This window comes from Ptychodera flava, chromosome 10, assembly GCF_041260155.1.
Source record: "Ptychodera flava strain L36383 chromosome 10, AS_Pfla_20210202, whole genome shotgun sequence".
Lineage (NCBI taxonomy): Eukaryota > Metazoa > Hemichordata > Enteropneusta > Ptychoderidae > Ptychodera > Ptychodera flava.
This window is the reverse complement of record NC_091937.1, coordinates 6,618,467-6,637,947: the sequence shown is the minus strand read 5'-3', so window position 1 is coordinate 6,637,947 and position 19,481 is coordinate 6,618,467. Positions and strand designations below refer to the sequence as shown.

The 19,481-nt window shown below is 36.6% G+C and overlaps 1 protein-coding gene across 1 annotated transcript; it reads left to right on the top strand.

Annotated features, from left to right (window-relative positions):
- The first annotated feature begins 541 nt into the window (after positions 1-541).
- Positions 542-18,444, top strand: LOC139141870 (ADP-ribosylation factor-like protein 13B). Its single transcript, XM_070711626.1, has 9 exons — positions 542-1,025; positions 2,111-2,181; positions 7,920-8,169; positions 11,004-11,109; positions 12,250-12,452; positions 13,153-13,273; positions 13,782-14,436; positions 14,847-15,092; positions 15,529-18,444. The coding sequence occupies exons 1-9, from the start codon at positions 967-969 to the stop codon at positions 15,624-15,626; spliced, it is 1,809 nt and encodes a 602-aa protein (XP_070567727.1). The 5' UTR covers positions 542-966; the 3' UTR covers positions 15,627-18,444.
- The last annotated feature ends 1,037 nt before the right edge of the window (positions 18,445-19,481 follow it).

Below are 19,481 nucleotides of genomic sequence, written 5' to 3'. Positions count from 1 at the left end.
CAACCAATAGCCTACTAGGCCTAACTATAAAATACGCAACACCCCCTATTTTAATAAATTTGTCAATGTTTATCCACTATTAGTTTCAAGTTTTAGGGATCATGGGACAGACAACTGCAGCTTCAATTTCACAATGTAACTGTTTTTCCATAAATCAGCTCCTTTGTGTTTGTCTGTATATTACATGCAGTTTTCACACAATGTAGTGCAAAAGATATTGTTGGCGACCTCTGCGAGAATATATTTGGTGGCGCTCTGCAAAATCGGATTCGACGTGCCTCATCGGTTCGAAAGGAAAGTGACACAACTTTATTCATTGTCCACTGGAAGAAACGGCAGTTTGCGAAGTTATGCCTCAGCAAGCGCCTATGATCAAGAAATGCGATTTTGCACAATATTTGGAAAATTTGTAAGGAAGATCAAAAAATGCGGTGCTTGACCTTCGACCGCCAAGTGAGAACTACATTAAAATTTATCGAACCGTCTCCAAGACAACACAACAATAACCACGTGACTAATACGTCAGGCAGGATACCCTCTGTTATTCGCAAACAGCAACCAATATGGCGGCGTCTGTGTAATGTTTCTGTGAACGGCCACCACTATAAACTTTGAAGACTGACTTCATTTTAAACTCACTTCGAGCGAGTAATCCGAACATTTTACTACGCAGTCAGTGGTCTTGTTATACAGAGAGGTTTACGCATTTTTCTTGTTCCACAATCGGGTTGGAACACTCGGAACCGGTGAGGACGTTCTATTCGAAGCCGGTAGAACACTGAATGATTCAGAGCTTGTACTTCGCTAGCTAGCGGACACTGCACTGCTGGGAACTAACACCAACGATTTCAAATACGGGCAAACCGTCAATTTTCTCAGGAGAAGGAAGAAAACTTCCCGCTTCATTTCAGATGTCGACATTATTTTTCAGTGTTTTATGATTCGATATTTATTGCTACCGGGGGTATGTTTAGCCTGATGGGGAACTGTTTCGTTTGGATCAAAGAAAGGCGAGTGCCTCCAAGGTAAGTTATTCCCATTTTACTACATCTACAGTCAGTAGTATGAAAATACATACCAGACTCATTGCTGCCAAAAAGTTACAATGTACCAGAAAAGTTATTACTTTATGTGATGTGGCTTCAATTCTTCCCAAATTAAGTTTCTTTTTCACAGCGGGTTCACCAAGGCCAAGGTCTGTTCTGGTGATGTCAAACAGAAGCTCAGTGTCTGGCTGTCGTTTCTATTTCTGATAATAGATGAAGCTGATGTCCTTTGAAGTTTTCCATTGCATTCTTGCAAATCTGAAAGCTACCTTATTAAAATCACGGTGGAAAATTACAGCTTTTCATGGGTCAATTTTAAACTTCTGTGCATAGTCTCTGCATAGTCTCTGCATAGCTATGTGGATAGCTGCAAAATTGTAGCGCTACGGTGAGGCGGTCGGTGATTTTTGGTTTTTGCGACTTCGCTCACCAGTAGCGCTACAAGGCCGATGGCCCTGGGGAGTATCATATAAGCGCGTCGTATTCGACCAGGCGTTTTGATGTGGAATGCAACATATTTACTGCATTTGGTCGTACCGATTTATCACTACTGAAGACTAAACAGTATACTGCACTAACTTTGTCATTTATGGGGTTTGGAATTTGTTCAAACACGACGATCGCGTTCCGAAACATTTCTGGGAGCCGTCATTACCAACTTCCGGTAATGGCGGCTCCCACAAACACCGACGCCCCACGCTCAATGTTTTCAGAACGCGATCGTCGTGTTTGAACAAATTCCAAACCCCATAAATGACAAAGTTAGTGCAGTATACTGTTTAGTCTTCAGTAGTGATAAATCGGTACGACCAAATGCAGTAAATATGTTGCATTCCACATCAAAACGCCTGGTCGAATACGACGCGCTTATATGATACTCCCCAGGGCCATCGGCCTTGTAGCGCTACTGGTGAGCGAAGTCGCAAAAACCAAAAATCACCGACCGCCTCACCGTATAGCGCTACAATTTTGCAGCATAGCTATGTGGATATGTTTTAAAAGACTCAACGTTTCTGTTGATGTGAAACAATGTGCATTAACCACTGCATGTAATTTTTCTCCAGGAAAGTGACACTATGCTTGGTTGGTCTTGATAATGCTGGCAAAACTACAGCCATCAAGGGGGTCAAAGGAGGTAAGCTGCAGATAATAAGACAAATTTGAAAATGATGGCCACTTTTGTAAAAAATCAGAGACTGTACTGTAGTCTCGTTTAGACAGTGTGATTTGAACTTTCAAAATACCATGAGCTAGCAATAAGTCACTGCGACAAAACACTTGAAATTGTGGTGATTTTTCTGACTGGATGATATAGACCACATGATGATATTTGTGACACAGTATAATTGTGGATATTTAGATTGGACATTTTCATCTCATGCGTGTCATGCTTTTCTCAAATTGAAAGTGACACTGACCAGGGGACTTTGTCAACACCATTTCTGCACTACCCGCTGAGATGTGATATTTACCTTAATTTATTATACCAATATTGACTGCTCACCATTATCCAGCCACTGATAAAAATTCTTCCATTATGTACAGTCGCTCGAGAGTTATTCAGCTCTGGGACTAGTCGCCCCATAGACGAGTATACAGAAGCGAGAAATACCTCAAGTCTGGAAACAGAATGGCTATTTCGTATAGGGATTTTGCCACCATGTCAACTTCGATGTTCGATTTTACCGTGAAAAGTAGCAAGTTCATCTATCATGTAACCGTCGACCGTTCCCTATCATTCTCAAAATTCATACCTGGTACTTGATTTGCTTCACAAACGCTCGTTTCGTGTGATTTTCGGCCGAATTCGACGGACACGTCGCTAAAACATAAGCGTGAGCAACATTCCGGGCACCTCACAGTGGACGTTGGGCACCTCCACTTTACTGACGTTAGCGCCGCGTACCCATGAGGGGTGACTGGAAGGTTGTTCATGCCTTATGTTTTGGCGACGTGTCTTCTGAACTCGGCCGAAAAATCACACGAAAAATTCATACGTGATACTTCATCTGCTTACAAAATGCTCATTTCCTGTGATTTTCGGCCGAGTTCAAGAGACACCTGGCCAAAACATAAGCGTGAGCAACATTCCAGTCATCCCTCATGGGTAGGCTGCGCAAACGTCAGTAAAGTGGAGGTACCCAAGAGGTGACCGGAATGTTGCTCACCCCCAGGTTTTGGCGAGTTGTCCGTCGAATTCGGCCGAAAATCACACGAAACGAGCGTTTTTGAATCAGATATAGTATCAGGTATGATTTTTTAGAATGGTAGGGAACGATCGACGCGTTGCATGATAGTTGAACTTGCTAATTTTCACAGTGAAATCGGACACGGAATGTGACATGGCGTGGTTTTTATAGCCATTCTGTTTCCAGACTTGAGGTATTTCTCTCTTCTGTATACTCGTCTATGGGGCGACTAGTCCAAGAGCTGAATAACTCTTGAGCGACTGTGCATTATGTAAGACCACTTTTTTGAAGTGACCGCGATAAGACTTGCCCATCTCAATCAACTCCCCATCTGGCATAACACAATGATATTTCCTGTTCAGTGTTCAATACCACAATGCTATCATTTTGCTCAAAAGCCTTATAAAGCAGCAAACCAATAGGGTGTTTGAAAGATAATGCTCAAGATTAGACAGATTACTTTGTTTTTTCATCAAGTATCATTTCATGCAACTTGTTTGTCATTCTCCAATGTCAATGCAGATTTCACTTTTCATTCTAGTCCAAAGGAAGTTTTCAGACAAACATTGTGACTCAGTCCATAGGCACTAGTCACTCCCATCCAAGGGAGGGACTATGATCAGGCTATGAACAATAAACATGAAATAATTTGTCAATTTGATATTTGGATCATGGCAACCCGGCCAAAGTTCTCTAGTGTACTCCCTGGAACCACCAGATCCATTACTTTAGGGCATTGAACTTTTAATTTGAAAACCAACTTCCATTCAGTGAAGTCCCATCTATCTCCTTGCATGAAAAAGGCTACCCACTCAATCTACAGTAATAATGATATGACATCCTCTTGCCAGTAATTCTTACATTCATCGTGGATGCAATGTGCCAAATATTAGGTCTCTAATATTTTGTAACTTTGTGTCTAAACTATGCTTTTGAAGTCAAATATGATGTCAAACTTCTCTCTGTCATAAAGTTTAGAGATACATGTATACCATACAGTTTTAAATGAATAGGGTGCAGTGCGTGTCTTGAAGAAATAAAAGATCGGCCAAAAAATACAGAAGAAGTGTTTATCAACACATTCACCATTAACTGTGTTATATTTTTGCTAATAGCAATTCATGCATGTTTTTTTGTTAGTTAGACTGTTAGACCATTAGTGGATAATACATGTAAGTAGGAAACTTGTTACAATTACATCAGATGTAACATCTGATGGTAATCTTAATCACTGGATTGTATCAAACTTTTGTACTGCTGAATGCATGGACATTGCAAAGGTGTACTGCTAGACCATATACCGACATCATTTGATGTTGCAGATCTCGTACGAATCAAACGTTCATTCAATTTCAATTGTAGGAATGAAACATTCATTTAATTTCAATCAGGGTTCGACACTTATGCAGCCACATTACATATTGACAACTTGTAGTAGCTATTGCAAATAATATGTATGCACTAAACTGATAAGTGTTAATCTATCCAGATAAATTTCTAAATTGTTGAATTGACGTCACCTTGAGCATATGAACCTGTGCCCTTTTTATCACAGATCAACAAGGTGTCAGGTGTTCTGTCACAATTTATCAAACATGTGTCTTTGATAAAGCATGTGTACAACCTCAGTGTCTCCTGTGTTATAACACAGCAAAAGTTGTAATCTGTAAAAACTACATGTCTGATATCAGTCTGCATATGAATGTACAACTTTTTCAACACGTTTACTTGACATTGTAACAAAAATTAAATGTCTCTTGAATAATAACGTATTTGATAAGCTTTCTGTTTGTCAAAAAAGTTTTGCGATGAGTAAATAATGTATTTTGTGTGAACATATCCTGTAAATTAATGTTTAATCGCAGTGTTTAAAAACAAACTAAAGTCCCTTTGTTTGATTTATTTGATCCTGCAATTACAATTTCAGTTCACCTTTGTATCAGAGGCATAGAATTTAAGAATAGTGACTTACAAATTAAATAAAACAGTTCTTATCTGAGTACGGTTTACATGTAGTACCATCAGAAGTACAGACCAGGAATGCATGGCCAGCAAAGGGCAATGAATCACTTCAAAATTACCAGGATAATTTTTTTTTTACTATGTTCATTATGAATGGATGCTTTAATTATCAAATGGGAAAAAAATTCAAGGAACTGAAATCATATTGCTTTTCATAGAAGGATATTCTCTTTTTAAACCTGTTGAAATGATTAATTGGCATGGAATTATGTAGCATGGTGATACCGCTAATAAACACTTCTTCTACTTGCAAAGGAAACTCAGTGTGTACATTGAATTGCTACTATCTATGCCGTCTGTGCCATGTATTCATTGAGTCTGCTAACATATTCAAGAGCTGTAGGTGGACCATCTTAATATGAATAGATCTGCTAACTTTAAGTTTGTAAAATACTTACAGGTGTGTTATAGCCACATCTTTCTATGGTATAAAGTTGAGATTAATCCATTGGTGATCTCTTATTTGTTATGCTTAAACTGAAAAATGTGACATGTACATTTGGTTGTTGGGGGTTGGTGTGGTGAATGTGATTTTCTTTGTCAAAACAAAAATATGATAGGAACTTGTAATTGTACATGAAGGTAATTAGCACTTTTGAGAATACCATATTTATAATTTCTAAAAACCCAAAAGGCCATAATATAGGCAATGTCACCATAGCAACAAATCCTGGACATCAAAAATTTTATAATTGCTGTTCTGAAAATAGTGGGAATTCAAACTTCACATCACCCTTTGTCTTATGTTGAAAGTTGGTTCTAGTGACAGTCATTGCTATTGTGATAATTTGCAAATTTTGTTATTTCTTGTCTTTTTCTGGATAATCCATTGTAGAAATTATTCTACTCATGTTTTTTTTTCTAATTTTGTTTATATGTTAAAAGGACAATATCGGTGATGATGAAATTCCAAATTATTGCTATGTCTATTATCATTGGTCAGCTACCTGTACCATAGTCTAGTAATCTATCCCTTGCTTGATACATCAATAGTTTTGTATACGAAAACAGGACAGGAAATACGGTACTAGACTACTGTAATGCTAGACTGTGGTGGTGTTGAACTTACACCGTGTCACTTGCCTTTTCCTTGAATTTCAGTCTCAAATCATTGCTTGCTCAGGGGATGTTGTCAACTACACAGTCAAAACATCAAATAAACACTTGAGTTGACAGACAGGTTACTAATTACTTACCAAATATCAAAAGTGAAAAGTTTTAAGACTGAGAATTCAAAACTTCCCAAAAAGGAATTCAGAGTCCGTTTTAATGAATGAAATTTGTGTGCTTCTCAATGGGCGCAGTAAAACCATCATTAATCTGAAATTCAATATGGCTGCCTGCTGGTAGAAAGTCCAAGCACAAGGTATCAATTCACAAAACATTTTCTTCATGTCTCTCTGCAAAAGAAGTCTAGTCAGAATTTGTCTACATGTCTTAATTTCTGTAATAAAATAGCAAATAAGGATAAAATAATATTTTATTTCCAGATTTAAAGTCTGTTTTGCAGGTTTTTTGCAGTAATTGCGATTTTATTGTTTATTTGTCTGCCGCATTGTTTAAAGAAAAATTGTGATGATGCAAATATTCGTAAAAAAAATAAAAATTCTCATTATTTAGCATTCACAATAAAAAATTGTGAGGTTTTTCATAGTGCATTTAAATAAATACATCAAAAATATAGAAATTAATGTCTGAATTGTTAATATTATGGTCTCCCATTTCGAATAGCTTGTTTGGGAATGTATTATGGGAATAGTAAGTGTTTACATTGTAAATACTGGTAGGCCTTTTTATGCTTATTGACATTAACGTAATGTCATTATGTGATTGCATACAATCATCTGTACCAAGTGGAACTCAACCAATGGCTAATAATTACTCATTATCTTCATAACGGATGATAATTGTGAACATGGCAGACATGATGGATAGAACACATACCTATATGTGGATTACTAGGAGATGTCTCCCAGCTAATTATCATACCAACCACTTGGAACCAGTAGACTTAATCAAGAGCAAGAGAAAATTTTTCACAAACCGAAAATTTAACCGAGCCGCACAAATCTGAAAACCCCAACATGACAAATTGCAGTATATTCAGTGGAGTAATTTGAGCCACAATTTATCATTTATTGCATGGAGAATTTGTTATCCAGTTCAGCGCCATTTGCTGACTACAAGTAAAATGCAATATCCGTGTTGTCACCTGTGGACATGTCATTACTTAATGGAGCCATACATGTATAACAATTAAGGCAATTGAAATAAATACCCTAGCGCAGAACAGCAAGCCTGCATGCTCATGTACCATTATTTCATCCCTATTGGTTTTTCCTGCTGTACATGTACAGGTCCATACTTCCCATTGGACACTAAGTGTTTTACCAACCATAACGTGATGATGAAAAGGTTCCTTGAAATGTTTATACCCACGAAAAAGCCCCCAAAATCTCACAGGTTCACTATGATGGAATTTTAGCCAACCCATTTCTTTATTCATGGGTCTGTCTACACTATTGAAATAATAGGAACAAACCAAAAGCAAGGGAGAGAAAGGGGAAAAATTATCACTGGTAGTTGTTTGGTGTTCAAAGTAAAGTGTGTAAGTAAACTGAGAAAGCATATAGTTTATACATTTATTCTCTTCCTGTTTCAGAGCCTCTTGAAAGTGTTGCCCCAACTGTAGGTTTCTCAAGTGTAGACTTTAAGGTTGACAAGTTTCAAATTACGGTCTATGACCTCGGAGGTGGCAAGAAGATCCGAGGAATCTGGCGGAACTACTACTCTGAAAGCCATGGGGTTGTATTTGTCATTGATGCCGCTGATCAAGAGAGACTGGAAGAGTCAAGGGAAACTCTGAAGGCTGTGCTGGGAGACAAACGGGTACAAGGAAAACCATTGTTGGTGTAAGTATATGCATTTATCAGTATCAGAATATCACATTCCAGATGATCTGATCAGTTCCAATACTTTTGCCTCTCTCTTTCTACAAAGTGGTACAGCTATGCTATAGAATACAATGAGGTTATACCAAACTTTGGTTCTGAAAAGAGAGGATAGAGTATGGTACAAACTTTTATCCTACAAGGTGGTATCTAGCAAAATAAATCCAGATGCAGGTAACGCTAGTCATGAGCAAATATTACATTGCTTTATAATAATCATTCAATCAATTCAATTGTATAAACTAATCATTGAGTATTTTACTGTTTCTACCGTTATCAACTCCATTTCATGCATACAGTACAATCTCTTTCGTGTTCTAGTTCAAGTCCAAGTGTGTGTTTTCAACCATTACTATTTTAAAAAGCTGCAGCAAATTTTAAATGCGAGGGAAGATTTACAGTGCACAAAATAGTTTGGTCAGTGAAGTTTTATAACAAACACAAACCATGAGGGAGCTTAAGGTAATACGCACCTTGAAATTAAAAGATATAAACTTTTGTTCAAACTGTCTATAGGAATGTTTAAATTATTCCCTTTTGAAATCATGAATAAAAATCAGTTGTGATCATGCAAAATTTTGTACTACAGATTACCCAATTTTACTTATACTTTAAATTCAAAATGGCCACCATCCCTGTCCTAACTCTAATGAGGAAAAATAAATTTATGATTTTCACAAAAGCAACCCAGTAAGCTGAGCTTTAGTCACTTCATGAACTTCAAAATGTGCCTCCACAAGTGGTGGGACCAGAAAAGAATCTTGACAGGTTGAGAGTCCAAATATCCCCACGGTGCATTCCACCTGAAAGAAAAACATTGAAATAGCAACTAGCTCAAGTGTTAAAACCAGGGACATTTATTGGTTCATGTTACATTCACTATCTGAGTGCAGCTACTCAGTTCCCTGAAGACTTCATTAAAAACAAGTTCTGATGGTTCATATGTACCAGTATACGTATCAGGAAATGTGATTCCGTCAGATTTCACTGAAATTCAGAAAACTCATATGAGACATAATATATAATTATCACAAGGCTGCCTATTAAAGTTTCAATTGTAATGTTTCTTTGCATGACAAGTGATATGAAAAAAAGGCCGAATTATCAGTTCGGACGTTCGATTCATACTGCGGTAGTTGTAAATCATGAAGACAGCAATACTAGTAACTCAATCAGTTGAAGAGAAATCTTGATTTTGGCAAAAATGAAATACTATCCCTGTCTGACTCATATTGCATGTACCGGTATATCATTTCATAGCTGCTCTGTCTAATACTTTGAACCCATTTCAATAAATCAAATCTAAATATACACTGTAATTGTACAAATGTAAATAAAGATACAGATTGCAGAATATTATGTGTTAAATTTTTAAGGATGAAAAATATGAAAAATTTGGTGAAATACATGGTAGGTGCAAATTGCCAATATTTTGTGGTAAATTTGAAAGAATGAAATATCTGTTGCTGACAGCAATATGAACCTGAAAAAACTCACTGAAATCAAATTCAGTGGCTTCAAGAAGTTATTGATAAAATGTAATTCTGCACTAGAGGATTAGAGAATCTTCAGTGATATAATATACGTAGGAATATTATTCATATTTTCCTGTGGAATTTGATGAAATAATTCATAGAGACACATGGCATTCACAGGAAAAGTTGTTGTACCGAATACTCAGCCCTTCATGTAGGATTAGAATACCCCTTTCCAATCTATGGTAAGAAAGATCACGTTCCAGATGACTAGTGTTTCCGTAATGTCATTGTAAGCAATTGATTTGAACATGGAGCTATTTCATTTGTTGGAAGCTCTGCGTTCATGCCTTCAGGACTTGGCACATCTGTTTATGTCATTTCCATTGAACTATCAGGAAGTAGTCGTTTGATGAATTATTCATAAAAGCAGCAGTCAAAGAGTCAAGGGTACTTTAATTCTGAGCGGTGTACAATTTCACGATATCACCCAGCGTGTGTGGGTTTAATTTCAACACAGAGAGAGAAATTTTACACATTATCAATCATATCTCATGGCAGAGATTTACTATTTATTTTAGACTGGAGGTTTCTTTCTCTGTAACGATGACATATAACAAACTACAGCTGACCATTGAACACTGTAATATTGCAGCATATATTTTGTGATTTCACTATGATTTTGCTGTAAATTCTGCCTATTGATGATTTACGACTAGTATTATCAAATTTCTGCCCAATTATGATAAAAACATTATGTGATCTGTTAATGTACTGATTTCATTGTACTAAATACCGGTATACTTAACATAATTTCTTTGGTTCAGGTCTTATTGAAAATTAAGTTCACTATCATATGTAATTTGTAAGTTAATAAGAAGTCTTATCAGCCAGTGCATGTGCGCCCTCTAGAGACAGCCTGGAACTGTGTCAAGGGCAAGTAAAAAATCAATCACCATCTAGGAGATGTCTCCCTATCTCATCCCAACAGTGCCTGAACACTCATCAAGAATTATCTCTATATATTCAAACAGTTTCATTCTAGATAGCATTTTTCTGCACCTGTTCAAAACTATCCACAATTATTAAGGGGATTTTGAGCAGTGGGCTACCACTTTGTATTTCTAGTGATCTAGAATACATTTTTCACATCAAAAGAATATGCATATTGTGCATTGTTATGTAAATTGCCTGTCCCACTGTTTTTACAAGCTATGAAAAACACTGATACTACCAACATGATATGCAGCCCTTCTTGTGTGTTGTTGTTTAAAGTACACAAAACTAATTTCCCATTCATGGTGTTTTGTTTGTATACAGCCTTGCAAACAAACAAGATGAAGACGGTGCTCTTGATGAAATTGACATCTGTGAGAAGCTGAATCTTGAAGACATGGTGAACGAGAGTCAGAGTCCTTGCAGAGTGGTAAGTCATGCAATACTTTAGTCAGAGTCCTTGCAGAGTGGTAAGTCATGCAATACTTTAGTCAGAGTCCTTGCAGAGTGGTAAGTCATGCAATACTTTAGTCAGAGTCCTTGCAGAGTGGTAAGTCATGCAATACTTTAGTCAGAGTCCTTGCAGAGTGGTAAGTCATGCAATACTTTAGTCAGAGTCCTTGCAGAGTGGTAAGTCATGCAATACTTTAGTCAGAGTCCTTGCAGAGTGGTAAGTCATGCAATACTTTAGTCAGAGTCCTTGCAGAGTGGTAAGTCATGCAATACTTTAGTCAGAGTCCTTGCAGAGTGGTAAGTCATGCAATACTTTAGTCAGAGTCCTTGCAGAGTGGTAAGTCATGCAATACATTAGTCAGAGTCCTTGCAGAGTGGTAAGTCATGCAATACTTTAGTCAGAGTCCTTGCAGAGTGGTAAGTCATGCAATACTTTAGTCAGAGTCCTTGCAGAGTGGTAATCATGCAATACTTTAGTCAGAGTCCTTGCAGAGTGGTAAGTCATGCAATACTTTAGTCAGAGTCCTTGCAGAGTGGTAAGTCATGCAATACTTTAGTCAGAGTCCTTGCAGAGTGGTAAGTCATGCAATACTTTAGTCAGAGTCCTTGCAGAGTGGTAAGTCATGCAATACTTTAGTCAGAGTCCTTGCAGAGTGGTAAGTCATGCAATACTTTAGATTCCAAGAAACAGTAGAGTAAATGGAAAAGACGAAGCAAACACTGTAGTGTCAAGTGGGTAAAAGACAGCCAGAGTGACATTGTAGGCACATATATCGAAGTGACAGGGCCAGGGGCATTATACTGAAAATCAATATGATAAACTCAGTTTGTACAATTTGTGTCTACATAGCAGACAGATTGATATCTATTCATTTATTCATAATCAGCTTTTTCCCATGAAAATTGTCTTTTTCTTATAAAAAAATGCACCACTAATCAGCTCCTAACTTTGCCTGGCTGCCAATCATCTGCAATATGCCTCTGATCTGGCAGAATTTTTAAATGCTGTGGGTATTCTACTTATATGGTAGACCTTAGCTGTTGTTAGGAAAGAAAAGGCTTCATAATTATATGGTAACTTGACAGAATTCTTCTCATTGTTTACATCAATTTGTAGGAGACATGTTCTGCGACTCTCGGCATCGGCAAGAAGATGGACAAGTCAATCAAGTCGGGATTCAAGTGGCTGTTGATGACTATCAGTGAGGAATGGGATGAACTGGGAAAGAGAGTTGAAGAGGAAACACAGGAACAAAGGGAACTAGAGGCTATTGAAAAGAAAGAGAGATTGGAGAGGGTCAGGAAAATCCGGGAAGAAAGGTTAGAAAAAGGAGACCTATGGAAATTGTTTTTGTGTTTAATGGCCCCCCCCCCCTCCTTTCACTGTGCCACCAAATTTTTAATCTTTAGAAATATTCTATACTGTGATCTTTTAAAATATAATATAAAAACTTTCATCTGGACAATGGAAATCAGTACTGTTTGACTCATCTTAACATACAATAATAATTCTCGGTTTCACATTGTCTCAAAATGTGCCAAATTATAGATGTAAATGATATAGAAGATATTCAGTTTTAATTGCCATAAACAAGAAGATCTGTGTAATTTACATTTAAAATTGGCTAATCAAGTGAGAGATTTGCATTACGAAAGTTTTTCAAAACTATGTTGGTTATGTTCATAAAATTTGAATTGAAACACAGGAAATATCTTTGTAATATGCATAGTTGTAGTCTGTTTGTAGATTTCAGTCTGAGACTGGAACATAGATTTTTGCCATTCAGCAAGGAACCTTATTTACGTCTTTATTTGGTTGGTAGTGAGTACATCATGATCTTGTGAGAGAGCTTTGTCAGTCGAGTGTCGAATAAAATATTTTTGGTAAGGTGTGCTATCGTGTTCAACAGAAACCTCATATGAAAATCCAACCAGAGGTGGTTATGTAAAACAATGCAGCCAATGTGACCAATGGACATGGCAACTCTCAGCTACAGAATTTGAATTTGTTTCCTTACAGAGAAAGGGAGGAAGAGGAAAGAAGGAAAAGAGAAGGAATTGAGAAAGAAGAAAGTGAAGATGATGATGATGATGATGTCCATGTTGGTGACAATCCTTTCAAACCTGTTGAAAAAATGAAAGTAAGTTATATCTGTAATAATTATCCCCCAATCCATTCAAATACTAAGCAAATACTAGTGTACCATCAAGAAATGAACCACCAAACAAACAAAAAATGGCATCTATGCAATATTAATTATGCATGGTGTGATGGACAGACCATGATAATACATACTGTATTTTTCATGCACTCACTGTTGCATTGTAATTCATGTACTTATTTTACCCCTTTCTCCACTGTGGGTTAGCCCAAATCAACTGTTCCCCTGTACTGGCTAGTAGACTGGAATCTATCTACAGGGACATAGGATGAAAAGGTTAAAGGAAGAATACACTGTACCAAGCACTTAACACCAAGAATTCAATTATGCTTTCAAATTCCTAACATGAAAATCATGTACATGTAGTGTGTTTAGTTCTGTGACGTTTCCACATTCACTTTCAGAGAAGACCAATTTGAATCTGAGTATTGTTTTAATCTTGGTGTGACATGTACTTCACTCAATAGATTCCAATGTTTTGTTTCAGTTTGACAGCAAGAATAAAAAACCAAAGAAGAAACCCACTAAGCAAGAGAAACTCCCCGAAGATACCGATGAAGATGAGATGAAAGTGAAAAATCACAAATCATATGCATCTGATGAGGAGGATGAAGAAATTGTGACCAAAAAGCCTCACAAAAGTCCAAGGATGAAGAAAAAGAAATCACCACGGAAACAGAGATTCAGTGATGATGATGAGGATGGCTATAAACAATCGTACGAATCTCCCAAATTGACACCTAGATCTAGAACTAAAAAAACAGGGGGATATGGATTTTATTTGGATGATGACAGTGATGAGGACAACAAAAAGTCTGACGAATCAGACTATTCCAGGCAAAAATATGACCATGAACTTGAACGGAAAAAAGAAACATTTTTCAGAAGTCAAAGGCGTGATGACAGTGACAGTTATGAAATGGACAGTGCAAGTGTGGAAGATTCCAAGCATTCTGGCAGGAGACGTATTATTCATGTGGCTTCAGATCAGGATGATGACGCTGATGAAATGTATTATTCCTCAAAATCCAAGAATGCGAAGGAGTCCTCGTTCCAGGAGGAAAGTCGGTTGCCACGATACGGTGGTGGTGATGATGATGATGAGGACCTGATGATTGTGAAGATGAGGAAGGAAGTGGCAGGTAAGATTATGATGACAACAATGATGATGACGACAGTGATAATGATGATGATGATGATGATGATGATGATGATGATGACGACAGTGATGATGACGACAGTGATGATGACGATGATGGGAAATTGACATGAATGATGATAGTGACACGTAGTGCTGTACTGATTTAGTGAAGGCTACAGGATACAACGAAGGAAAACTATTATTGTGTGAAAAGAATCTATTAAAGCAAAGCAAAAGTCACAATAATTTGAAATAAATTCAAATAGGTACCATCTGCAATCTACTCTGTGTGACAGAGGAAATCTATGTGTATGTATGTGTCTGTCATTATTTTTGTGTGTCGACTTCACATCACAAAAATTATTATATCTGTCAATATATTGTAACACAGGTCTTTTTATTCTGATGCAGAGGAAAGTGAAAAGAAAAAGAAGAAGAAGAAGAAACTCAAGAAGAAAAATAAATTGGCTCCAATGTCACTTGATGGTGAAGATGAGTTCCATCCTCCACCTCTTCAAGCACCTATTATGGCTCCATCATGGGCACAGGCTCCAGGGCAAAGGAACATTTTTGAAGTCAGAGCCTCTCGTCCACCCAGGTTGGCGCCTCTCATGGAGAAACACACACCAAGATCCAGCAGTCCAGTGGAGTCAAATTGTGAGTGTATATCATATGATATCATAGGCAAACCCATGTGGTCACATGATGATCATCTGACTGTCATTCTGGCCCAATCGCCGTGTCGATTGAAAGATGTATTAGGTTATCATATTGTCATACTAGTTTACTACCAAAATGCTACCAAAAAAAAGTAGTGCAACTTTTGATGTCTTTCCTACTTGCCATGACAACAAAGGGAATGGTAGTAATATAGGATGATGATCATCTCTGTGAAACTAAATTTGATGATTTTGTTTTTGATTTGATTGTTGTCTCTAAACTTGCTCAGAGCTACTTAAAAATAATCTCAGCAACATTGGCTAATTCATCTCAAAAGTTTCCTTGGAGTTTTGTCAGTATTTGTATGAAAAATAATATGAAGATAGACATATTTTCAAAAAAGACTGACGACTTTTATTTGTTTCATTGACAGCTTTTGGACAGCAAAACTGGGGACTTGCGGAAGATCTCCCTGAACTTCCAAGGAGGACAAAGCCAAACACAGATGAAGATGATGATCTTATGTTATAGACAACTACATAAAGGATAGCATTTACCTATCATTACCTGTGTTAACATGCCAGCCATGGACTGGAAACAAAAAACAAGTGCTCTGAGTTATTTATTCCACATTGAGGATTTGGAACCAACGTCACCATGACACAGAACATGTTCATATCTGCGGAATCAATATTTTTGTGTGCAGTTTTACTCAACAAGGAATCGGAATTTTAATGATGCAACTGAACTACTGTGATTTTTAAACGGCTTTTGTACATATCTGCAAAATTTTATAGGCCAGAAATACAGAAGGCTGTTTGAAAATTAAGCAGTCTACAAAATATGCTGTTATATACAGGAATAACAAAACTCTTGAGCATACTACATTGGACAGCACAGTATGCCCATCCCTGGTGATGCTGATGGTATTCACTGGTGAGATTTTTTTAAAACGTCTTTCAGAAGTCACAGCAGAAGGACACTACGAGACTTGAGAAATATTTTACAAAGTTAACTCTGGATTTTGTGATTCTTTTCAAGAGACTCATGGAAAATGGTCAGTTGGGAAATACATTCATTGGCAAACCAAGTACCTGAATCAAGCTTTAAATATAGCTTTGAGAGATCAGTAGTTGTGTTTTGTGAAGCAGACCAACAGGTCATATCATCCTGACAATATTATCCAATTTGAAACCTCACTATTTTCACGGCCCACAGTCCAAACATTAATCCAACTATAACAGGGTTATACCAATTTTGTTTGTGAAAGGGGTGAGAAGCATTGAAACATTCAGTGTTTGTAAGTGCCATACAGATGTATGTAACCAATGATTGCAATACATGAAAAAAAACATTAATTTCATGCCATCAGGTGTTTTGTAGTTTCTATTCCATGGAATACAAAAGGAAGACAAGCTAATTCTAGAGAGATGTAGAGGCAAGATAAGTGTCACCAAGTCGATAACAATTACTGTTTCTTGGTGTCTTGTCCTGGCCAGATTTTCAATGACTTGTCAGTGTCAAAGAAAACAGCCTATAGAATGGATTTCAATCCTCTATGCAGGTGGAAGAGATACCGGACATGTGCCACAACTCAGATAACAAATATTTCCACATGCAAACTTACTACAATCATGTGAAACATGAAGTAACAAGCGGCAGAAAGTTGGTTCAAACATGTGATAAGAAACTCCACAAATCATTGTCTTTGTGGAAGGTAGCAGAATTAAAGTACATGTGCAACTAACATCATCATCAGACACATAAAATTTTGTATGATATTATGAGGCTGGCTTTCACATTCACAGATATAGATATGCCAAGACTTCAAAATGTGTGCTTTTTGTATGCCTTCTAATCAGGCTGGATCATACAAGTCTGCAATTGAGCTGTGAGAGTCATGTAATTAGCATATTGGCCATTATAATGGCACAGAGTACCAATATACGCTGTTTCACATTTCATATCTCAACCCAAGAACAAGTTTGACACTCTATACTCTAACTACATTTTTGAGGCTTAAAAAGGTGTTCAAGACTTCAAATACATAACTTTGACAAGCTTTTTGTATGGCACAAAAGTTAGCTGTTAATTTCAAGGACATGTGCACTGACAACTTGAGTTCAGAGATTACTCCTTGATCACAAATCACTAATGACTGTGGAAACGGAAACAAGAATATATTGTCATCAGGCCATAGAATGTAATTTCAGCATTTTGCAACAAGGGCTTTATACAGGCACTTTTGAGTGCACTCCAAGATGGTCCAGGTATAATGGTCCATTTTTAAGACCCCAAATGACTTTGCAGGAATGGGGGGAGGGGGGGTACATGGTAGTACAAATTCAAAATTAGCTGCAGTAGAAAAAAAATTTTTACTTGCACAGTGTTAAAATTTGTATTAAAGTACAGCATTCAGTGAAAATGGTTGGCACTTAGAAAATTCTCTTTATTCATGGCAGTGAAAATTTCAGGAAATAAAGTCAACAGGGATTTCATTAAATTTCATATCTTGACTTTTAAGAGCATTTGAAAGTTTACAAAAGATGAACAATGAATTTGCAGTGTACAAAATGTGAATATATGTAGATAATTTATGATAGTAGCTTTTTTTACCCCAAAACAACTATTATTGTACTCTTATAAGACAAGAAGTACTGTCATGCTGAATTTTAAATTATGCAGTCTGTGATTCCAATGAAGAGAAACTTCAAGTTAGCCATCATCCTGATATTTTAATTAAAAAAAATCAAACAAGAAATGAAGCATTGATGATACTCATGTAAAAACTAGCAAATCCGAAAAGAAATGAAATTTTTTGATTGATACAGTGACAAATTTTGCTGTTGAAGATACCAAAGGTCTGCTTTATATGACTATTTTTAGAGAGCCATTGTTAATCAGTGATCAATAAATTATTTAATGTTAAAGTGAGATTTTTAGTGTTTTGATCAAATATATATAATTCAGAGATGTTAGGTGCCTTGAATACACATGACTTTAAAACCTTTATCTGTATATAGGTTTAATCTGGTCACTGAGGACGATCAGATGAAACCACATGTGGGTAACAGGGGAGGGTTAAAGATATATTTGCAATATACGCTATGTACAATCATGTTTGCATATATTTCTTGTTTTTTTAATTTTTCTGCACTTTTTTAATATCAAGACAAACCTGTCCTTTCTCATCATCATGGAACTCCACACTTCTGCTTCCGAACATTATTATCTTTCTATACCTTGATGTGATGTACTTGAAGTTGATCAGAAAGAGAGCTTTTCAGAACTTGCAATTATTTCTATGATTCTTCAATGTGCCATGCAATAAAGAAATACAGAAAATCAATGGTGGAAATAAATCTTTTTGTCATTTATGGTTTCTTACTTCAATCTAACTCACAGTAAAACCTCTTTTTTATTGGTTTTCTTTCCTCAAGCAAGTCCAGTTATTATTTCATTACGGAAAATAGTTTGACATTTTGCAAAGACTTTGACTCCAAAGGGGTTTATGATATCTACTTGTTTGTTTGGGGAGGAGGCGTTAAGAACAGAATTTAGACAATATATCTTTAAGGACCATGATGAGGGGTAAATCCTTTTCAAGAATGTACAAGTAAATATCACTAACAAAATCACCAATTCACCAATTACAGAGTTTCATATTTACTGACACCTATAATACTGTGGATAAACATCGCAAGTTAAGGAATTATCCTTTCAACAACTCAATAAATGAAAGTTTATTGTTTGTACTGTTTCCAAATAAACCTATCTAGAAGACTGAATGAGTTTTCTAAATTTAGAAAGAACACGATTGGAACCATCTAATTTGGAACAATCAATCAATCAATCAATCAATACTTTATTCATCCCAAACACAGGGCAATTAAAATGGTGACTGAGAAAACTTACACGCACGAACGAGAAATCTACAAAAGAGAAATAAAAAAACCAAACAAACAACAGACAGACACTGGATAAAAAGCTTGATATCATTTCTTTTCACTTAAAGCCGCACTGCTGTTGGAATAAAAGAATGTTTGTGCCGATTTGACCTGCAAGCCGGGAACTGAAAATGCTGACAGGAAGGAAGTAAAACAGACTTTACATGATATTATAGAGTGAGCCCTCCGGAGCACCTGTTGGTTATAAAAACAAAGCAAATTTCTCTCAGGAGTACCGATTATGTTGGAGCATATTGAAACAATCTTATCTATGAGTTTGAAACGATCTTATCTTATCTTATTGGGCAGTAAAGTAATGTCGGTTTAATCTGCAAATGTACGTTCATCTGCTTTTCTTTTTAAGTTATTCACTTGTTTTCATGAGTAATTTGTAATATGGTAACATTCAGCTATAGGGCACCTAACACTTTTGAGAAAT